The sequence below is a fragment of the Podarcis cretensis genome (genome assembly GCF_951804945.1).
Source record: "Podarcis cretensis genome assembly, chromosome: 14".
NCBI classification, from domain to species: domain Eukaryota; kingdom Metazoa; phylum Chordata; class Lepidosauria; order Squamata; family Lacertidae; genus Podarcis; species Podarcis cretensis.
The window spans coordinates 20,754,063-20,773,389 of record NC_137183.1 but is presented as its reverse complement, the minus strand read 5'-3'; the positions used below and the strand labels follow the sequence as shown (position 1 = coordinate 20,773,389).

General features: G+C 45.3%; 1 protein-coding gene across 2 annotated transcripts in view; it reads right to left on the bottom strand.

Annotated features, from left to right (window-relative positions):
* The window catches only part of NTRK3 (neurotrophic receptor tyrosine kinase 3), a 407,630-nt gene that overhangs the window by 34,269 nt on the left and 354,034 nt on the right, over positions 1-19,327 (bottom strand). For both annotated transcript variants that reach the window (XM_079954237.1, XM_079954238.1), the window contains exons 14-15: positions 18,561-18,733; positions 14,567-14,810 (exon numbers count right to left, since the gene is read on the bottom strand). In XM_079954237.1, the coding sequence (XP_079810363.1) occupies positions 14,567-14,810; positions 18,561-18,733 (417 nt within the window). The remainder of the gene's footprint in view (positions 1-14,566; positions 14,811-18,560; positions 18,734-19,327) is intronic.

Genomic DNA, 19,327 nt, shown 5'->3' with positions numbered 1-19,327 from the left:
GCTCCCAGCAACAAGTAGCCCCTTTGTAGGCCTCCTCTCAGGACTGGACTTGAATCAAAGGCTTCAAGGTGCCAGAAAGGAGATTCCGACTAAACATCAGGAAGAACTTTCTGACAGTAAGAGCTGTTTGACAGTGGAACAGACTCCCTTGAGAGGTTGCAATCTCTCCTTCACTGGAGGTTTTTAAGTAGAGGTTGGACGGCTATCTGTCATGGATGCTTTAGCTGAGATTCCTGCATTGCAGGGGGTTGACATTCCTACTCTTAGGATTCTATTGCATCTTGTGTGAGGCCAAAATTTGCCCCCAAATTTGTGGGCAAGGAGGCACTTGGCTTCAGGAAAGAGGCATGAGGCTCTGGCAGTGTCCTATACTCCACCCACATCCTCCCCAAAGCTGGTAAAGTGCTAACTAGGCTTTGGGAAGGAGAAGGGAAGACTCTGGGACCCTGTCAGAGCCTCACACTTCCTTTCCAAAGCCGAGCACCTCACTTACTGGGCTTTGAGGCGGCATCCCCTTACGTCAGCATCCAGTGTGAGTGCACTGCTCGCAAAGCCCTAAATCCCTAAAGGTGCTGGCAAAGGACTGGCAAACTCCTGTGGCCCATCTCAGGAAGCTGAACAAGAATGTTATTCTATCTCTTGATCAAGATCAGAGCAGCAACAGCACATTTCTAACTCCATCTAGATACAACTAATGTCCAGTGCCCCCTAGGGACTAAACTGTATAATGATGCTATCCACATAAGGAGACTGCCATATCTGAATCTAAACCTGGAGGGTCTTCAGCTCAGGGTGCCTCAGGCCAGTGGCTGAAGATATCTAGTGTTGACCAAGAAAGGCAGCAGGTTAGGCTTCGAGTATTTGTACCAGGCCTGGCCAATCCAGAGACTTCATGGCACTTTTCAACCACAGGGGCCAAATCAACCCTGCTGACCTATGTCCCTGGAATGTACTCAGAGGCCTGAGCACACACCCTCCATATAAGAACATAAGAAGAGCCTGCTGGATTGCACCAATGGCCCTTCTAGGCCAGCATCCTGTTCTCACATTGGGCAACCAGATGCCACTGGGAAACCTGCAAGCTGGATCTTAGTGTGATAGCATTCCAATATAGTTTACTCATCTAGGTTTCTGCTAAAGTCCAAACTGCTGACAGATACAGACGATGGTACAATGGTGGAGAAACATGAGCAAATGGGCCTCATTAGCACATCCCAGAGGTCTCATGGTCAATTTGTTTGCCCAGCTCATTGCAAACTATTCACATCTAGATGTTGTGCAAAAGGGCTGCTTTTTATGTTCTTGAATTAGGAAGGAAAATTCTTTTGTTGTTGTTGTTCCCTTAGACATTCAAGGAGCTGCCCTTCCAAAAACTCCTGTTCCAATGCATATGCAATTTTGTGCACCATTGCCCACCAGTGTTAACATTCGCTGTGTGAGACCCTAATCACAACAATTATTGATTAAAGGCTACTGCCAGACATCCACCATGCAAGATTCACGGGGATGAATGGGAGTTTAAGAAGAACAAGGTTATCATTATACCAGCATATCCACTGACGCTTATCAGCACAATATGGGGTGTGGGCACATAAAGGATTGGTCTTTGAGCTTTAGATGATGCACATAAAAGGAACCAGGGATAAACTCTCTAGTCACCATTACTCCCTCTAATAGTGAACACAGCCCAAAGTATTGGAGTCTCAGAGAAACAAGAAGGAGATATCAGCAAATTCAAGGTTGGCAGTAGTTTGTTGCTGTTGTTTTTAAACGACCCTAAAGGGGCAAACCTCCCAACCAAGGAATCAGCTATAGACTGAGCATAGGAACATTGGGAGCTGCCTTATACTGAATCACATCTTTGGTCCATGTAGCTCAGTGTTGCTTACACTGGCTGTCAGTTGCTCTCCAGGGTTTCAGACCAGAGCTCCATCCCAGTCTTACCTGGAAATGCTGGGGATTGAACTTGTGACTTCTGAATGCAAGATAGATGCTCTGCCAATGAGTTATGGCCCTGGAATGTTGTGTGATAGAACAGGAGAAAATGAGAAAGTTGGAGAGGGAATTGAATCAGTATCCTGAAAGAGTGTGTGGCCGATGGGACCGTTGAACTGACTCTGTGAAACAGAAATAACGAGCTTCATTTTGCAAGCCAATCCAAAACTCTAAAAAGCTTTTTTATTTTAGCAATGACTGCATGAAAACTGGTGGGTGGGAGGGAGAAATGCTCACGTCTTTCCAAATGTCATCTGTGAATGATGGGTTTCTTGGCCCCTTCACTCGGTATCCAAAGCAAAGCAATGCAGAAACTTCTCCATGGCTTTTGTCAGGAACTGCTGACAACTATCCCATGTGGCAAGCCCTGTCACCGCAGTTTCTCACCAAAAAACCTTCAAGACCAACCAGGCTGGCCATTGGCTTTTTCTAGATAGGGAAGAGAACCTTCTTTCTTAGTGGCACTTTCCTCAAGTAACAAGGTCTATCCGAGTTTGGATATGTATCTAGCCTGAATTATTGTCTTATTCGCTGATCCTGAATATTCCTCAGTCCTGCCTCCTAGGTCTTCCTCTGAACCAAGGTTGGCCCACCTATGAAGCAAGGTGAAGAGACTGCCTCAAGTGGCAGGAACCACAAAGGCAGCAGATCTGGCCTCCAAGAAATGTATCATCCACAGCTGTGGTGCACTCCTTGGAGGATGGAACTGCTGGTGCCTCAGCAGTCCCCCCACCCCCAATACAGTAGCATCTTGGTGAATAGGAGGCACTACTGGTCTCCTCCCACCCTTGTTCCTGATGTAGGTCTTTATTATCCCATTGCAGATCTTCACTCACCCCTTCTTCCCTGGCAGGGGGATGCCTCAGATGCCAAAATATCTTGGGCCAGCCCTGCTCTGAGCTTTACTGAACATCCTCTGGTTTAATCCTCTGATCTTGATCTTAGCAATTAAGACAGAGAAAGTAACAACAGCTACAGTCTTTTGCACACTTATCTGGAAGTCAGTCCCACTGGCTTCAGTATGACTCCTGTGCAGACGTGCATAGGATCGTGCAGTTTTCAATTCATAGCATATTTTATTTTATGTTCTTTTCCCCACTTTGAAATGAAAATTCCAAGAGCAAATATTCTGACCACATACTAGCCAGGAGAATTCCCGCTCCCCTCCAAAAAGACAACTCTTTCCATGCAAATATCGTAATTACAAAAGTTAAGGAGGATATTTATATGTAAATTTGTGCCGCTCTTCTTCTCTATGTCTTGCAGAATGCCCCTTCATATGAAGAAAAGCCTTCAGGTTTGTCACAATTAAAGAGTTCCCAGCACACTCAACAAGCTAAGATGTGTGTGTTTGCCCCCACTTATCCCAAAATGCACCACAAAAAACATACTTTTAAAATGCTTTTGGAGTTTCTCTCTGATCAACAAGATGCTTGGCTAGGTTTGATCCACCTTTGCAATGATACATGAATGTGAGTGACCTTACATTCTCTCTCTACACCCCCTTCCCCACCTGCCTTCCTGCCTGTCTCAACAGTTTTCATAATGCCATTATACAAATCTATACCCCCCCCCAATATAGTATGATAGTGGTGGTGGTGCTATTATTGTGAACCATTTTTGATCAGGCCATGGATCTGGCAGTAAGATCCAACCCATCATTTGGAAGCCAGCGGTCTACAAAGTCTTATGAAAAAGCGTCTCCACCACCATCACTCAGCTCTGTGGTCCAGCTCCGGGGGCCTTCTGGCGGTTCCCTCACTGCAAGAACTGAAGTTACAGGGAACCAGGCAGAGGGCCTTTTTGGTAGTGGCACCTGCCCTGTGGAACACCCTCCCATCAGATGTCAAGGAGATAAAGAACGATACAACTTTGAGAAAACATCTGAAGGCAGCCCTGTAGAAGGAAGTTTTTGATGTTTGATGTTTTATTATCCATTGGAAGCTGCCCAGGGTGGCTGGGGCAGAGGGCCTTCTCAGTAGTGCCCCCCCCCCCCCCGTGGAACACCCTCCCATCATGAGAAGAGTAACTATATAACCTTTAGAAGACATCTGAAGGCAACTTTGTTTAGGGCTGCTTTTTAATGTTTTATTATATTTTTATATATGTTGGAAGCCACCCAGAGTGGCTGGGGCAGCCCAGTCAGATGGGAAGGGTACAAATAATGTATTATTGTTATTATTAGTCAATATGACTATATTAGCTTTCCTTTCATACCGCTACTTCTTTAGCCCCTATCACCTATTTTTCCTCATAGCCCCCTGTCCTTGTTGCTGGATAAGTGTTATAAAAAAGAGAGAGGATGAAAACACAAATTGAAAGCATAACTAAATAAAGTGGCCTTACAAGGCTCCCACAAGGCCATCCTTGGCCTAAGCAGCTCTCGGCATCACAACTTTTGCTTCTGTGAGCCATGCTTATTCCCCGCCACCCGCAAGCTCCAGTTCATTGGCACTCCCAACCAAGAGCTTCCCATCGACCTGACAGGAGTTCCTTTGTCAGCATTACTCTCATTACCGATAATAAAATGAACAGCAAGCACATCCGAAAGTATCAACCACACAGGTGGAGAGCTGAAGGGGAGAGAATGAAGTGGGGAAAGGGAGTCTGAGGATCAGGTGCTGCAGGGAAGGGGGGGACATACAGAGAAATTAGGATAATTACCACTCTGAGATAATGCCATGCAATGTAACACAGCCTAATTGTCCCATTAATTCCTCTGCACTCACAATGCTTTGCTATGAAGGGCTCTTCAAGTTTCAAAAAGGAAAGGAGGGTGGGAGTCATTAACTGTGGGGCTTTTTTTCTGTTAGGTGTAAATGAGGGAGAAGAGAGAACAGCCAGAGAGAGAAAGAAAAACTCACTAGAAACTTATGAAAGCTACTACAGAACAACTCCCCTTTTCGGAGGGGGGGCTGTGCTGCGGGCGGCGACCAGGAACCTCCCAGTGACCCAGCTGTGGGCAGAGGAGTGCTGCCCACATCATTAGAACTCCCAGCCGCCATATCATGCCCCCCCCCCGGCTGACCAATTGGGTTAGCTAGGGGCATGGTCACATGGTGTTTAGACCGTAGTGCGGCTGGGGAGGGCAGCCTCCATTTGTCTCCACTGTCGGATCTCCCAGCCCTCCCCCCCCCTTTTCTTGTGTTGCTTGACTATGGCCTTACTATGACTAATGTCGGTCACCTGGTTGTCGGGGCCGGGTAGGAATTTTTCCACTTGGCAAATTGGCACCAGCCATTTGGTTTTCACCTACCTAGTAGCAATTGTCACAACTTTGTAAGGTTAGGCATTGGGTAAGCCTTGTCATGCGAGGGGCTGTTGTTGCCTCTGGCCTGCCCCTCCACGTTAAGGGTATCCCGTTAAAGGGATCCAGGGGTGTGGTGCCTGTCTGAAGCCTGGGTGTGAGCTAGGTCCATGCCAGTGCCCCTGGGAGTGCTCATAGGGCTCCCCCATCGGTGGTTGACCCTTATGGGACTCCTTCAGACAGGTAGGAGTCAGGATATAGTCTTGCTTCACCCAATTGCCTAAGCCAAACCACTCACATCTATAACCAATAAAGTTGTGGCCTAATTTATCCCATTAACCCAACATATTTGTGTCTGTGTGTTTACTTCTGAGGGAACTGCAGGGCACGGAGCCTCGCCACGCAAGGGCTTCTACTGGGAGCAGGGATGGTGGCATCAGTCAATTTCACTTTGTTTTTCATATCTCCAGTTCAGATCTCCACATTTCCACATCAGTTAACTTTTTTTTTTTTTAAGTGTCCTCATCAGCATTTTAGTAAGAACACAGTAAGAGCCCTGCTGGGTTAGGCCAATGACCCATTTTGTCTAGCATCCTATTCTCAGAGTGGCCTCCCAGATGCCCAGGGCTTGTGATGTTTCACAAGCAGGACTTGAGCACAAGAGCAGTCTTCTGGGGGTTCCCATCAACTCATATAGAGAAGCATTTCTGCCTCTAACCATGGAGGCAGAACATAGCCACTAGGGCTAGTAGCCACAGGCAGTGGTATCCTTCATCAATTTGTCCAATCCGCTTTCAAAGCCATCTAAGTTTGGGGTCATCACTTGACTCCTGCGCAAGCAAGTTTCATGGTTTAACTGTGCACTGTGTGAAGAATTTCTCTTAGTATACACATTTTTCCATGCAATTTTTCCATGCAAAATTTCTATGCAATTTCCCCTAACACAATGCAGTTTTATACACTATTTCCACATATATATGCATCTTTATGCACATTTTATCCCAGTGCAGGCACTTTTATATATATCACTTGGCTGGAGAACTGCAAGTAAGTGCAGACTTCAACAAGTACAGATTGGGTAGGTTTTCCTTTGAATGTGAACTGAACTGAAATGAACTGAATTTTTCTCCTCCCATCCCATGTTGGACAGATCTGCATTGGGATTTTCAGAGTGGCCACCATTGCTTCTCAAGTTGTATGAAATGCCCCAAAGGAATCACCCTAGTGTTACTTTTGGAAGTCCCCTCTCTTAACTGGTATATAGAGGTCCATAGCTCAATGGTGGAACACTTGGTTTCCAGGCAGAAGGTCCTTGGTTTAATCCCTAGCATTTCCAGGTAGGGCTGAGAAACATTCCCTGCCTGAAACCCTGGAGAACTTCTGCCAGTCAGTGTAGACAATACTGAGCTAGATGAACCAACAGTCCATCTCATTATAAGGCAGCTTCCAGCTTCCATCAGAGATGCTTGCATTGTTTGACGCCGAATAGCTGCCTTAAACATCATATCACTTGGGAAAGAAGGAACAAAATGATTCTGCTGGGAGGAAAGTAATAAATGGCTTATTAGATACTGAGGCATCTAATTTGCACTCCCTCTCGTCCCAAACACCTACTGGGCTACTGACAGGTGCCCTAATGACAGGGTTGGGATCACAAGCAGCTCTTCCACCAACTCTATTTAACTGGAAATGGCCGGCATTTCACAGGTCATTATTTCTTCAGTTTTAATCAAGGGGAAAAGGGCCAGAAGCTCATTTAATTAGCATCAATCAAATAGGAGGGAATGATAGAACTCCTGAAGGGCAGGTGAGGAATCGATTTATCCAGTTACGCTGCAGCTAGATTTCCAAGAGTGGCCTAGTAACCATGTGCTAAATATACTGCAGCGGAATTTCTAGCAACAATTTTCACATACCAAAAGAAGAGGGTATGCCTGCATTCGTGGACTGAGTCACAGCCCAAGAAGAAAGAGGGCTGGTATCTCATAAGAAGAGCTTGGATCAGGCCAATGAACCATCTAGTCCAGCATTTCACAGTGGCCTATGTGACACCCTCACTCTCTTCCCATGTGGCTTCCAGCAACTGGTATTCAGAAGCATTGCTGCCTCCAAAAGTGGTGGTAGAACATAGCCATCATGGCTGGTAGCCATTGGCAGCCTTCTCCTCCATGAATTTGTTCAGTCCCCTTTTCATGTCACTGCTTACTCGCCTGTTCTCTAAACTAAAATGTCCCCAAAGCTGCAGCCTTTGGGAGTCACTCCATCTCATTCCATGTGAGGGTCACATCTGAACTGCTTAAACTTATAGGGTGTTGGCCATAGCCTCCAAGATTCATCAGATGCAAATAGGGACATTGCCTATTTGCTAGCTCTTAATAATAAGAGCATAATCTTTGTATACTCTTTATGAAAAATGTTCTTATATGTGCACAAGATGTCCATTCATTTCAGCAGAGGGAACAAATCTAGATACACCCAGAGATATTTACCAGGGCAGCTCTTATGAAGAGGAGAATGCCATCCATGAACTGGATCTGGATTGGGGGCAGATGTTTTCAGCTGCCTTGGATTTAGCAGCAATCTCATGGTTTTGGAAGAAAAACCCTCATTAAGGAATGCCACAAACTCCTGAGCTTTTTAGCTTCTGATGGCAAAAGCTGGAAATTCTCTATAGCAGATAAGTATCCTGAGCAGACGGGAGGTTATTGCCAATGGGGGGTGGGAGGTGCAAGCTGAATGTGCAAGGAGATAGACAATCAAGCTCACTGAATGCAATGCAATGCACCCTGTAGTGAAATACAGTGATTAAGAACTGCACTGCGAAAACTGCATATCAGTATTTGCAGATAAATGTCTTAATCACGCACTCTCCTAAAGGGAGAGAAGGTGCACATCTGTGTGGAAATAAAGGGGCTGGTTTCACGCACCTCTGCCTCTAAGGAAGGCATATCAAGAATCCAATCTACCCATGCCTGTGACTTTGAAATATGACAGTTGCCAGGATGATAGTTTCCTTTTGACGTTTTCCACTGCTCGAAATGTTATCTCCAATCTGTATGTGTGTGTGTATTTCTTTTTTTAAAAATGATTTTCCAAACCATAAAACAAAACCCTCTTGCCTTGTCAAAGCTGGATAAACAGCTGAACTCATTCCAAGGTGATCTGAATAGGAAAAGGATGCATCTGTCTTCAGGCAGAACACAGAGAGACTTATGGGGAGAAGAAGGCTGATGTTGCTGCTGCTTTTGTTACATAAATGTCTGTTTGTTGTACACAGACGTGTTGCAGGAAATTAAGCAGTTCACCTTTGCAAAGCGCTTTGCATCCCACTTAGGCGAGAGCCAGATGGTGCTTCTCTCCCTTTGTTTTAAAAGACTTTTAAAAAAACAACAACACCACCAACATCCAAGCAATGAAAGCAAAGAGCCAGGCGTCAAGCCTGAGCCCAGAATGTATTCATGCATCCCATCACTTGTGCTTAGTAAAAATGCAAAATGTGTGCAATTACAGGCACATACATACCGACAAACATACCTAGCCAGAGCCATGCAGAGAGGTCTGGTGGGTTTTAACTAACTTGGCAGCCTGCAGTGAGCTTTAGACCTGTCATGTCAATGTCAACCTTCAGATGGAATTCTTCACAGCCTATACCCAAGAAAATGATAAATTGCTGCATTCTCCAGGGGAAACTCAGCATGGACGCTCACAGGAACATTTCAGTGAAATCACCTGGAACTCAAGTTTGCTTTGGGTTCCTGCCCTGGGAACCGCAAATCTGAATCCATTAAAAGGTTATTCTCAATTGCTGAGAGACCCTTCCGCTTATCACCGAAGGGTATGTTGCTTAATTCAATCCTAGATAAGGAGCTTTTCTGCAATGATTATGGAATGCCCTCCCCAAGGAGGTGTGTCTGATACCAACATTACAAGCATTTTTGGCACCTGGTGATGACCTTCCCATTTGCCCAGGCATTTTAGCATTTTTTTGGTTTGTGGGGGATTTAGTTTGCCCTATTCTGCATTTTAGTTTTTCATGTTTTTATTTGCTTTTGCCTTTCTTGCATTTTGCTATGTTCTATCTTTTTGTTGAGTTTCTAAATCGTATTGATGTGTTGTTATGAATTAGTTTAGTACACGATCCTGGAAAAAAATTGATCAAAGGGAAATTAAGAAACATTTGCTTATTTTAAATAAGTAAATAAAATCCGTTGTGACCTGAGCCTTAAACAGCCATCCAGCCATTATAGCAAGTCATGTGAATGACAAGCCCATGCAGTCCTACAGAAGCAGAGGTTTATCAATACACTGATGGTCTGCACTACATGGCTGGTGGGTTGGATTTCATGGGCTGCAACCTGAGTGTGCCTGATCTAAGGTCACAGCCAAAGAATGTGCGAAAAGGTCAAGCTCATCAGGCACACTCTCACACCAGCATGGCATCATAGAGAGCAGCCTTCCCAGTACTAGTGCCCTACAAATGTTTATAACTCCCATCAGTCCCAGCCAGCATGGCCAATGGTCAGGAATGATTGGGGCTACGGTCCAAAACATCTGGAGGGTACCAAATTGGAGAAGTCTTGCCTAGTGGCTAGAGTCACATAGTGGCTACACCAATGATTGCACTGGCTTTCTGCCTCTCCCCACATGAACCCACTGATACCATGTGTTAATAATCTGAGGTCCTTCTCTGTGTGCCCACTCTGAGGGAGGTGCGAAGAACAACGACACAATAAACAAGGCTTCTCAGTAGTGGCTACCCACTTATGGAATGCTATCTCCAGGGAGGCACACCTGGCATCATCATTCATTACCTATTGTTGTGGGGTGGGGTGGGTTTCTTTGGGGGGGGGAGGCTGTATGTCTGAGTCCCAGAGTCCCTTCTAATTCCTGAATCCAACCATGATCCAATTGCTGTAATAGCCAGCAAGTTTCTTGGTAATGGCCCCCTAAGTATGGGTTGTTAGGGTTTCAAAGAAAGTGGTTCTGTGCCAGAGGATAAATGGGTGGGTCTCCCTGCTAGTTAGAACGACAAAGCCAGAGCTGTGTGTGTCAGCTGGAAGCAGGCTGGACAACTGAGACAGAGAGCCATGCCTGATCTCTTCTGGGATCCAAGGCTGTGGCCATGGGAGAAACCAGACCTTCTTGGCATGTTAATGCTGTGAGCCCCTCCACTGTTGGCTCAGGTTGCATATATGTGTCAGTCATTCAGCTCCGAGGGCCTTCTGGCGGTTCCCTCCCCGCAAGAAGTGAAGCTACAGGGAACCAGGCAGAGGGCCTTCTCGATAGTGGCGCCCGTCCTGTGGAACGCCCTCCCATCAGATGTCAAGGAAATAAACAACTATCTGACTCTTAGAAGACATCTGAAGGCAGCCCTGTTTAGGGAAGTTTTTAATGTTTCATATTTTATAGCTTTATTATTATTACTACTAATGTTCTGTTGGGAGCCATCCAGAGTGGCTGGGGAAACCCAGTCAGATGGGTGGGGTATTATTATCATCTAATAATAATAATAATAATAATGTTCATCATCATCATCAATAAATCATATACTATAAAGAGACCACAGTCTCTGCTGTCCCTCATTCCAAGGAAACCTAACCCTGGGTAAGTGCCTGGAACCCCTGTAATCTTGCACTGCGCAGAGATTAAGGTAGCATGCACCATTCTCTTTCCCATTTCCTTTCCGCCAGGCCTTTGACCTTTTATTATCTGTGGCTTCTTTCAGTGGGTGGGATGCTTTAGGCATGCCTCCTTATCAATATGAATGTACTTTTAGCTTTTATTCTGTTTTAGTTTTATGTTCAATGCATGTACCATTTTTTTTTGTAAGTCGCTGCAAGCTACGTTTTGTAATAACAATAATTACAATAATATGCTGCAGCATTGGGACCAAAGAGAACTAAGTTCAGAGTCTCACTAAGTTCAGAGTCTCACTAAGTTCAGAGTCTCACTTAGCTTTGGATGACCTTAAGCAGCAATCACTTAGCATGGCAAAAACAAGGAGATGCTGACTAAACATCAAGAAAAACTTTCTGACAGGAAGAGCTGTTCGACAGTGGAACAGTCTCCCTCAGGAGGTTGGGGACTCTCCTTCCTTGAAGGACTTTAAGCAGAGGTTGTATGGGCATCTGTCATGGATGTTTTAGCCGAGATTCTTACACTTACACTGCGGAGGTGGACTAGATGGGGACCCCGGGGGTCCTCTCCAACTCTATGGTTCTATGAACTCTATGTACATTGCTGTGGGTTCCTTAGATAAAGATTTCTTAGATGTTGCTGGGGAGATCCCAGAAAGTGATGGGGATGGATGGTGGTCTCACATACTGTACTTCTTAATGTCCAATTTGGGTGCAACACACACTGATCTTCCTTGCCCACAGTTGTGCATCCTGTGGCAGCATCCAGTTAGATTACCATTAACGTGCTTTGCGTGTGGGTGACATCCTATAGTTTGCCTCAACGCTCTCCCCCCACCCCACAAAATAAAAGGGTTAGAAATAACTGGAAATCAAATAAGTCCAAATACTTAGGGCCAGCGCACTGGACCATCCTGTTCTTGGTTCATGGGTTTTCATTCTGTCCATAGTAACCGCTTCCTGTTCATGATTAACCGATTGTCAGACTTGCTCTTCATGGCCAGAATTGTCTTTTTCCCTTTCCCCAGCACCACTCAGCATACATTTGAAGAGATTTGCAGACAGGGGTCAGATATTGAAGACCGTGCCTGTCAGATAACATGTTTGCCATAAGGGACCTTCCTCCTCTTGCCCCCGATCCCAAGCCACAGGAGCTTATCTCGCATCCTTCTGAACCTTCCCGAAAGATGGTGTCCAACCATCTACCTCCAACAAATTATTCCCTTGTCTGAATTGTGTTCAGTGCTGAATGAAGTGTACCGAGGTCGGTCCTAAATTGCCTATTATTTCCTCTCCCATATTTTATGCACAGTTATCAGTCTCTCTTCCAGTTGCCTTTTCTGTAAGCCCCGCGTATTACGTTTCCTTAATCTCCCTCTGCAGGTCATGGCCTCCAATCCTTTAATCATCTTTGTTGCCCTCCACTGGATTCTCTTTAATTTATCAATGTCTTTTCGTTAATGAAAGACACAGAGAAAAGAAAGAGAATGGAATGTACAACTTGTTCCACTGTAGCGATGCCTGTTTCTAGGGAAGGGAGAAAAAGAGAAAGAGAAAAGAGGGAGGGATGTCGAACACATGCGGCGGAATAAAGGATAAACATGTCAGAAGGGCAACATGTGGATTAATGAAGGCATTGTAAATGCATAAGAAATAGCTAGAAAGGGGGAAAAGATTACAATTCTATGTATTTTCTAGGGAATGACTGCTGTTTCTAGCACTATGATTTTTGGACAAGGGATGACTATTGTAGGTTGAGAATAGATCTTCATGTACATTCAAAAGCACTTTCCCATTTTACTTTATTTTAAAAATGAGAAATTAAGCCCAGCTCCTTGCTAGACTTCTGAACTGCAAACAGTATGGTGTAATGGCTAGAGTAGAGATGGGAAACATGTAGCTCTCAAAATGTGGTAGCAGCTAGATAGCTCAGCCGGTTAGAACGTGGTGCTGATAATGCCAAGGTTGCAGGTTCGATCCCTGCATGGGACAGCTGCTTGATTGTCATGGTCCCTTTGAATTCTACAATTCTATGATTCTATGACCATCACTCTTCTCATCCCTGACCATTGGCCATGCTGGCTGAGGCTGATGGTAGCTGGAGCCTACAACATCTGGAGGGTGACTGGTTATTTGCCTCTGCATTAGAGTGCTGGACTGGGACCTGGGAAACCAGGGTTCAAATCCCTACTCAGCCATGCAGCTTATTGGACGAGTCAGAGCCTCTCAGCCTAACCTACCTCACAGGGTTGTTGTGAGGATAAAATGGGGAAGAGAAGGGGAAGAGTGTGTGAGTGCCACCTTGAGCTCCTTGGAAGAAATATGAGATAGAAATGTAGTAATAAACAAATGATCTACCTAGAAAGTGCTTTGTGGTTCACAGGTAGGTGAGTGGCCTAAGCATAGGTGTGGATTATTTAGTGCATGAAAATTAAAATGCAGGAGTTGTTTCACTTGAAAAAGCAGTCATGAGCATGAGATCATCTAGAACAAAGGCACAAAATCTGTGTCTTTCCAAATGTTAACGGAATACAACTCCTACCACCCCTCACCACTGGCTATGCTGGCTGGGCCTGATGGCAACTAGGAGCCCAACAACATCTGGGGGGGGAGACATAGGAACCCTAACACTGATCTACAAATTCCACTTGGGCTGCTGAATGGAACGTTCTAATCATTAACATCTCAGCGACTGCAGTAATTTCCATTTTTTAATGAAAACGATCGATCAATCCACAATTCTGCTTTTCTTCAGAATATAGCTGTACTCTGTTGGTTCTGCTCATTCCAAAATTACTAATTTACTTAGCCACAATATTTCCCCCCCCCCCAACTGAGTGTGCCTCAGCCGACCACATGGGAACATTGGTTTCCAGGATCCTTGAGTCACCCCTCTCTGCCCACTGCTTATGACATCATGGACCGCTGAGGCCCATTCTGTACATACAGTGGAATCAAAGGGTCATACCTTACCTGAACCTCTTTACTTCAATCTGCCAGTTGGACTTTGTTATGTCTTAAGGCTCAGCTGAAAGACTGGGGTTGCCTACAGACATCCTGCTTACTGAGCAATCACCCTTATCTGTTTGCCCAAAGTTTGAGGGTGGTGAAACATCCAGTTGTTTATGGAGTATTCATTCTGATCTGTTTGCAAGGGAGGTGCCACAGTGTTGCATCAAAGCAATTGTTGCCCCCACACATGCCAGTGCATTTTTGTGCCACTTTCCTTATTCTCTGTGGCAGCCCCAGAATTGAGGGATGCCCTCCCCAAAGAGGTGCATCTAACTTTTTCACCATACACTTGAGATGTCTGTTTGGAGGGCACACCCTATTCCTCTGATTGTGATATGCTTTAACTGTTTCTAATTTTAATTTGTTAAATCTGCCTATGGCACTTGCTGGTAAAGGGTGGGTAGCAGCAGCAATAATAATAATAATAATAATAATAATAATAATAATAATGTCCTCCCCTGTTATTAGATTCAAGCCTATGGGATACTGAGGCATGCTGCGTCTGAGAATGGAAACTTTGGTCAGCTGCCATCACTAATAACTAGTGATAGAGCTGCCCTCCATTTTGTATCAAGCTTGGGTGAGGAAAGATGGGGTAGATATGGAAACCTTCTGCAATGTCATTTCCCAGCTTTTGTACCACCCGTTCTGGGCTCCATTACCAGAGCCACCTTACCCTGTAGTAATCAGTGCTGTAGACGTCTCTGGACATCCCAAAGTCTCCAATCTTCACCAGCAGGTTAGCTCCAACCAAGCAGTTCCTCGTGGCCAGGTCTCTGTGCACAAAGTGCTGGGAGGCGAGGTAAACCATCCCTGAAGCGATCTGGCTGGCGATGTGAAGCATTTGAGAAAGGCCCAGCTCCCCTTTCGCATGCCGAGGCTGCCCATCCACAAGGATCATCGCATCCGGGCCGTGTGCCCTGTGGAAGGCAAGAGAGGGTAATGTTTAGGTGGAGTCTCTCCTTTTTTTGCAAGTTGAATCCCTTGGTTTGGGCTCTACCTGCCAGAGCAGCAGAAAACAAGCTTGCTCCATCTTCCATGTGGCAGCATTTGAAGAAGGCTATACAGTGGTACCTACAAGTTACATACACTTCAGGTTACATACACTTCAGGTTACAGACTCTGCTAACCCAGAAATAGTACCTCGGGTTAAGAACTTTGCTTCAGGATAAGAAGAGAAATCGGGCGGCAGCGGCACGGCAGCAGCAGGAGGCCCCATTAGCTAAAGTGGTGCTTCAGGTTAAGAATAGTTTCAGGTTAAGAACGGACCTCCGGAACGAATTAAGTACGTAACAGAGGTACCACTGTATATGCACTCATATCAACTCTTGGTCTTCTCTTCTCCTGGCTAAACATATTGTGATATGGAGAATGGAGAATTAATAGAGGTTCGAGAAACTTACTATCCACATTAAACCATAGTATGCATGAGCCCTCGGTCAGTTTTCACCATCCACCCCAGTTTATTGCCAGCATGGAAGCAGAACGGTGAAAATGCCTAATATGTGGCGAAGGAAGGACAATGTTGCTGTGGCCTCCTGTCTCTTTTATTAGATACAACAGCAACATTTCCTTTGTGTTTCTCTCTTCTGGCTTCGTTTGAAATTAATCCTGGCATTTCACCCTCTTCAACAACAGCAGCAGCAGCAGCCCTGCAGAGAGTGAACAAATTGAAAAATGCCTGTGCAGATGGATCCCTCCATCTTGACATGGAGCTAAACTGTGAGAGCAACAAGTTCTGACTTGCTTGCATTTCTCTCTCTGATAAGCTTGAGGCATATGCGGAGGGGAGGGGGGAAGGAAGACAGATATGACATGGCAGCGACAGATTTCTGCCAAAATATTTCTGGTTCAGCTGTTGAAGCTTTTCACGGCTCTCCTTCAGATGCTTTCCAAAATGCATTGTTGAGAGAGAGAGGAAGATGACAGGGCTCCACAAATGGGGATGTGACAGGTCAAGTGGCTTGCATTGTTAGGAGTCACCCATAGTGGAAAAGCCGAGTGCTGAGGACAGGTCTAGGGCTGACACAGGGATGCTTGAGGAATTTGATCCTTGTGGATTATGGTATGAGCTGACCTGGACCACATTAACACCATACATTTATACTACTATGATACCACTTTAAGCTCTCATGACTCCCCCTAAATAACTCTGCGAGCTGTAGTTTGTAAAGTATGCTAGGAGTTGATAGGAGACCCTTATTCCCCTCACAGAACTACAGTTCCCAGAATTCTCTGGGAAGAGGGATTGATTGCTAAACACACCAACTAACCAGTGTTTTCCAAACTTGGGTCTCCAGCTGTTTTTGGACTATAATTCCCATCATCCCTGACAGCTGTTCCTGCTATCTAGGAATGATGGGAGTTGTAGTCAAGGAACAGCTAGATACCCAAGTTTGCAAAACACTGTACTGCAATACTTTTTCATCTGTACAGGTTTTTGCTGGCTCCAGTAAAGCCAGGAGCAGGGTGATGCTTTAGTACTTTTCAGGTTGTAGCAATTGTATTAATTTTAAGTGGATATTCTGCACTGTACTGTGTCACTAAATCTTTCTCTCTAAGTATGTGTGCATGTTTTATGGCTTTTTTGTGATGATAACAACTGGTACGGAGTACTGTCACCTTTTTTCCATTTTTTCTTTTCTGGAAGCAAGGATCTGGAGGAGGTCTGGAAAGAAGCTCCTTAGTTAAGAAAATAAGAAGAGTCTGCTGAATCAGGCAAATGGCCCTTGTAGCCTAGCATCCTGTTCTCACAGTGACCAACCAGAAGCCTATGGGAAACCCACAAGCAGGATTTGACCTCAAGGGCACTCTACCCTCTTGCGGTTTCCAGCAACTGGTATTAAGCTGCAGCCATTGGAGACAATAGCCATTACAGGAACATGGAGGCTTTCATGAACATGGTGCCTCATTTAGATGCTAATGCATGCAGTGAGCCTGTGCCTTCAAATGTGTGTCTGTTTGCTGTCGACAAGTAGAGGATGGGATTTGCTGAGGGAATCATGGTGCTTTAATTACACGGAGCGAAAGGCATTGAGGAGAACTAGAAAAACACAAGGTGGATTCAGAGGCTGCTGTCTCTTTGACCTTGGCAACATGGGGGGGGGGGGGATTGCCAATATTCCTTTGTTAAATCTAGTGGAACAAAGCTTTTGGATTTTTGCTAGCTTGTCAGAGTGACTTGGAAAATGCATTTAATCTCTCAAAGTCTCCCCAATCCAAGGTTCTGGTTTTCTTTCAGAAAGGGAGTGGGCTCCCTCAAAATGCCTGTGTTGCTATTAAACATCTCTTTGGATGCTTCCCAAAACGTCTTGTCCTTTTAGATGCCAGCTAAAATAAATGGCAGCCGAGGAAAGAGATTTATTTGTCCCAGTCACGAGTCAGATTCCACAGCTGGAGCACTTCGCCTTGGCAAATGTCGCAAGGACTCAACTCTATTGCTCATGGGTCATTGTCTGCATTGTTAACACATTTATGCTCCCACTGAATAAACACAATGGGGGGAAACAAAACACACACACACCTAGCTTTTGATTTTCTAAATACGAGGAACTAACAACTGATCTTTACTTAAGGGCATGCTGCACTCCACGAATATTGGAAGTCTTATACTCCACAGATCCTTGCATTGTACATAATAACAAAGGAAGAGCCCAGCTGTATCAAATCAAAATGGCCCATCTTGTCCTGCATTCTGTGGCCCGTCAGATGTCCATGGGAAGCCCACAAGCAAAGCCTGACTGTAGCACTCTCACAACTTGTGATCCTTAACAGACATTGTCTTCAACAGTGCAGTGAGAGCGTAGCTATCATGACTAGTAGCTTTGATTGATCAGAATCCAAGGATAAATGAAATACTTATAAGATAGACTGGCTGAAATTTTCAGTGAGCAGGAAAGGTGCGGCTGCTGCTGGTTCAGCCCAGCAGTGGCTAACCACGCTTGCCAAAAGAGCCACAGATGAAGTAAAAGATAATGTGAGTCCAGTGTATCCTAATGTTCCTCGTGTCTTGGAATGGCCTACACAGAGCTGTGGAGTAATCAGCAAATTGGTGCAGAGCTAAGAAGGAAGAGGCAATAAGAGGCAGAAGGTATAGATCAGACTCTGTGCCTGTTAGGAGCTGCCAGGGATAGGACCAGGAACCTTTGGTTCTGTGTATAGGTGTTCCCTGTGGTGAGCTATCAGTACTCCAGGACACAATAGTTCACATCAAAACAAAATATAAATGGAGTGGATAAAACAATAGCAAAGTCAGTTGCAGCGATAGTCTAATCTGGCCAAGGCAACTGTCCTCCCCATGGTGGTCTATGGGGAAAAAGATGGGTTTTCAATTGTTACTGGGAACTTGACATTGTGTCAATCATATTTCAAGTAGGAGGACATTTCATAGTCGGAGTGTCACCACAAAATAGGCCCTTTCTCTGGTCAGTGCATAACAGATTGCCCTTAGATTGCCAAGAGGACATCAACTGCTGATGTTTGCTCAATGACAGATTGGTATAGGGAGAGATACCCCTTCAGATATCTAGGCCCCAAGTTGCCCAAGGCTTTAAAAGTCATTATTAGCCCCTTGGTGGGGCAAAATTCCCACTTCAGAAGGCTTTATGGTTCCTTGAGGTCTCTCTTTAAGGACTTTAAATCATTGTAAACCAAGCTTGTTCAGGATTTACCTCAGAAACTTATTCAGGTCTCCGTGTTTCATGTACTCAAATACCATTATGAGAGGGTCTCCATCACCACAGACACCATAGAACTTTACAATGTGGTCATGCTGAAGGTTGGTGAGAAGTTCTGCCTCCCTTTGGAAATCCTTTCGGGCAGCCAAAGTTGGGTCCTTCAGGGCCTGAGGGAAAGAGGAGGATACAAAGACAAAATGAGGATGCTAACAAAGGCCACTTTCCTCCTAAGCTTTAAGCATGTTGAAATTGAGTAAATACAAATTAAAAGGTAAAGGTAAAGGGACCCCTGACCATTATGTCCAGTCGTGACCGACTCTGGGGTTGCGGCGCTCATCTCGCTTTAGTGGCCGAGGAAGCTGGTGTACAGCTTCCGGGTCATGTGGCCAGCATGACTTAAGCCGTTTCTGGCGAACCAGAGCAGCACACGGAAACGCCATTTACCTTCCCGCCGGAGCAGTACCTATTTATCTACTTGCACTTTGACATGCTTTCGAACTGCTAGGTTGGCAGGAGCAGGGACTGAGCAATGGGAGATCACCCTGTTGCGGGGATTCGAACCGCCAACCTTCTGATCAGGAAGTCCTAGGTTCTGTGGTTTAACCCACAGTGCCACCCACGTCCCATAAATACAGATTACCACCTATCAAATGGAAACTTCCTATGGTGTGCAGATAACTGGCATGTGACCCCCCCCCCTCAAAGTTGCCCAGAAGGTTGAAATGGTTCCCCACTCCTGATATAGTGGGAAACGTGAGCAC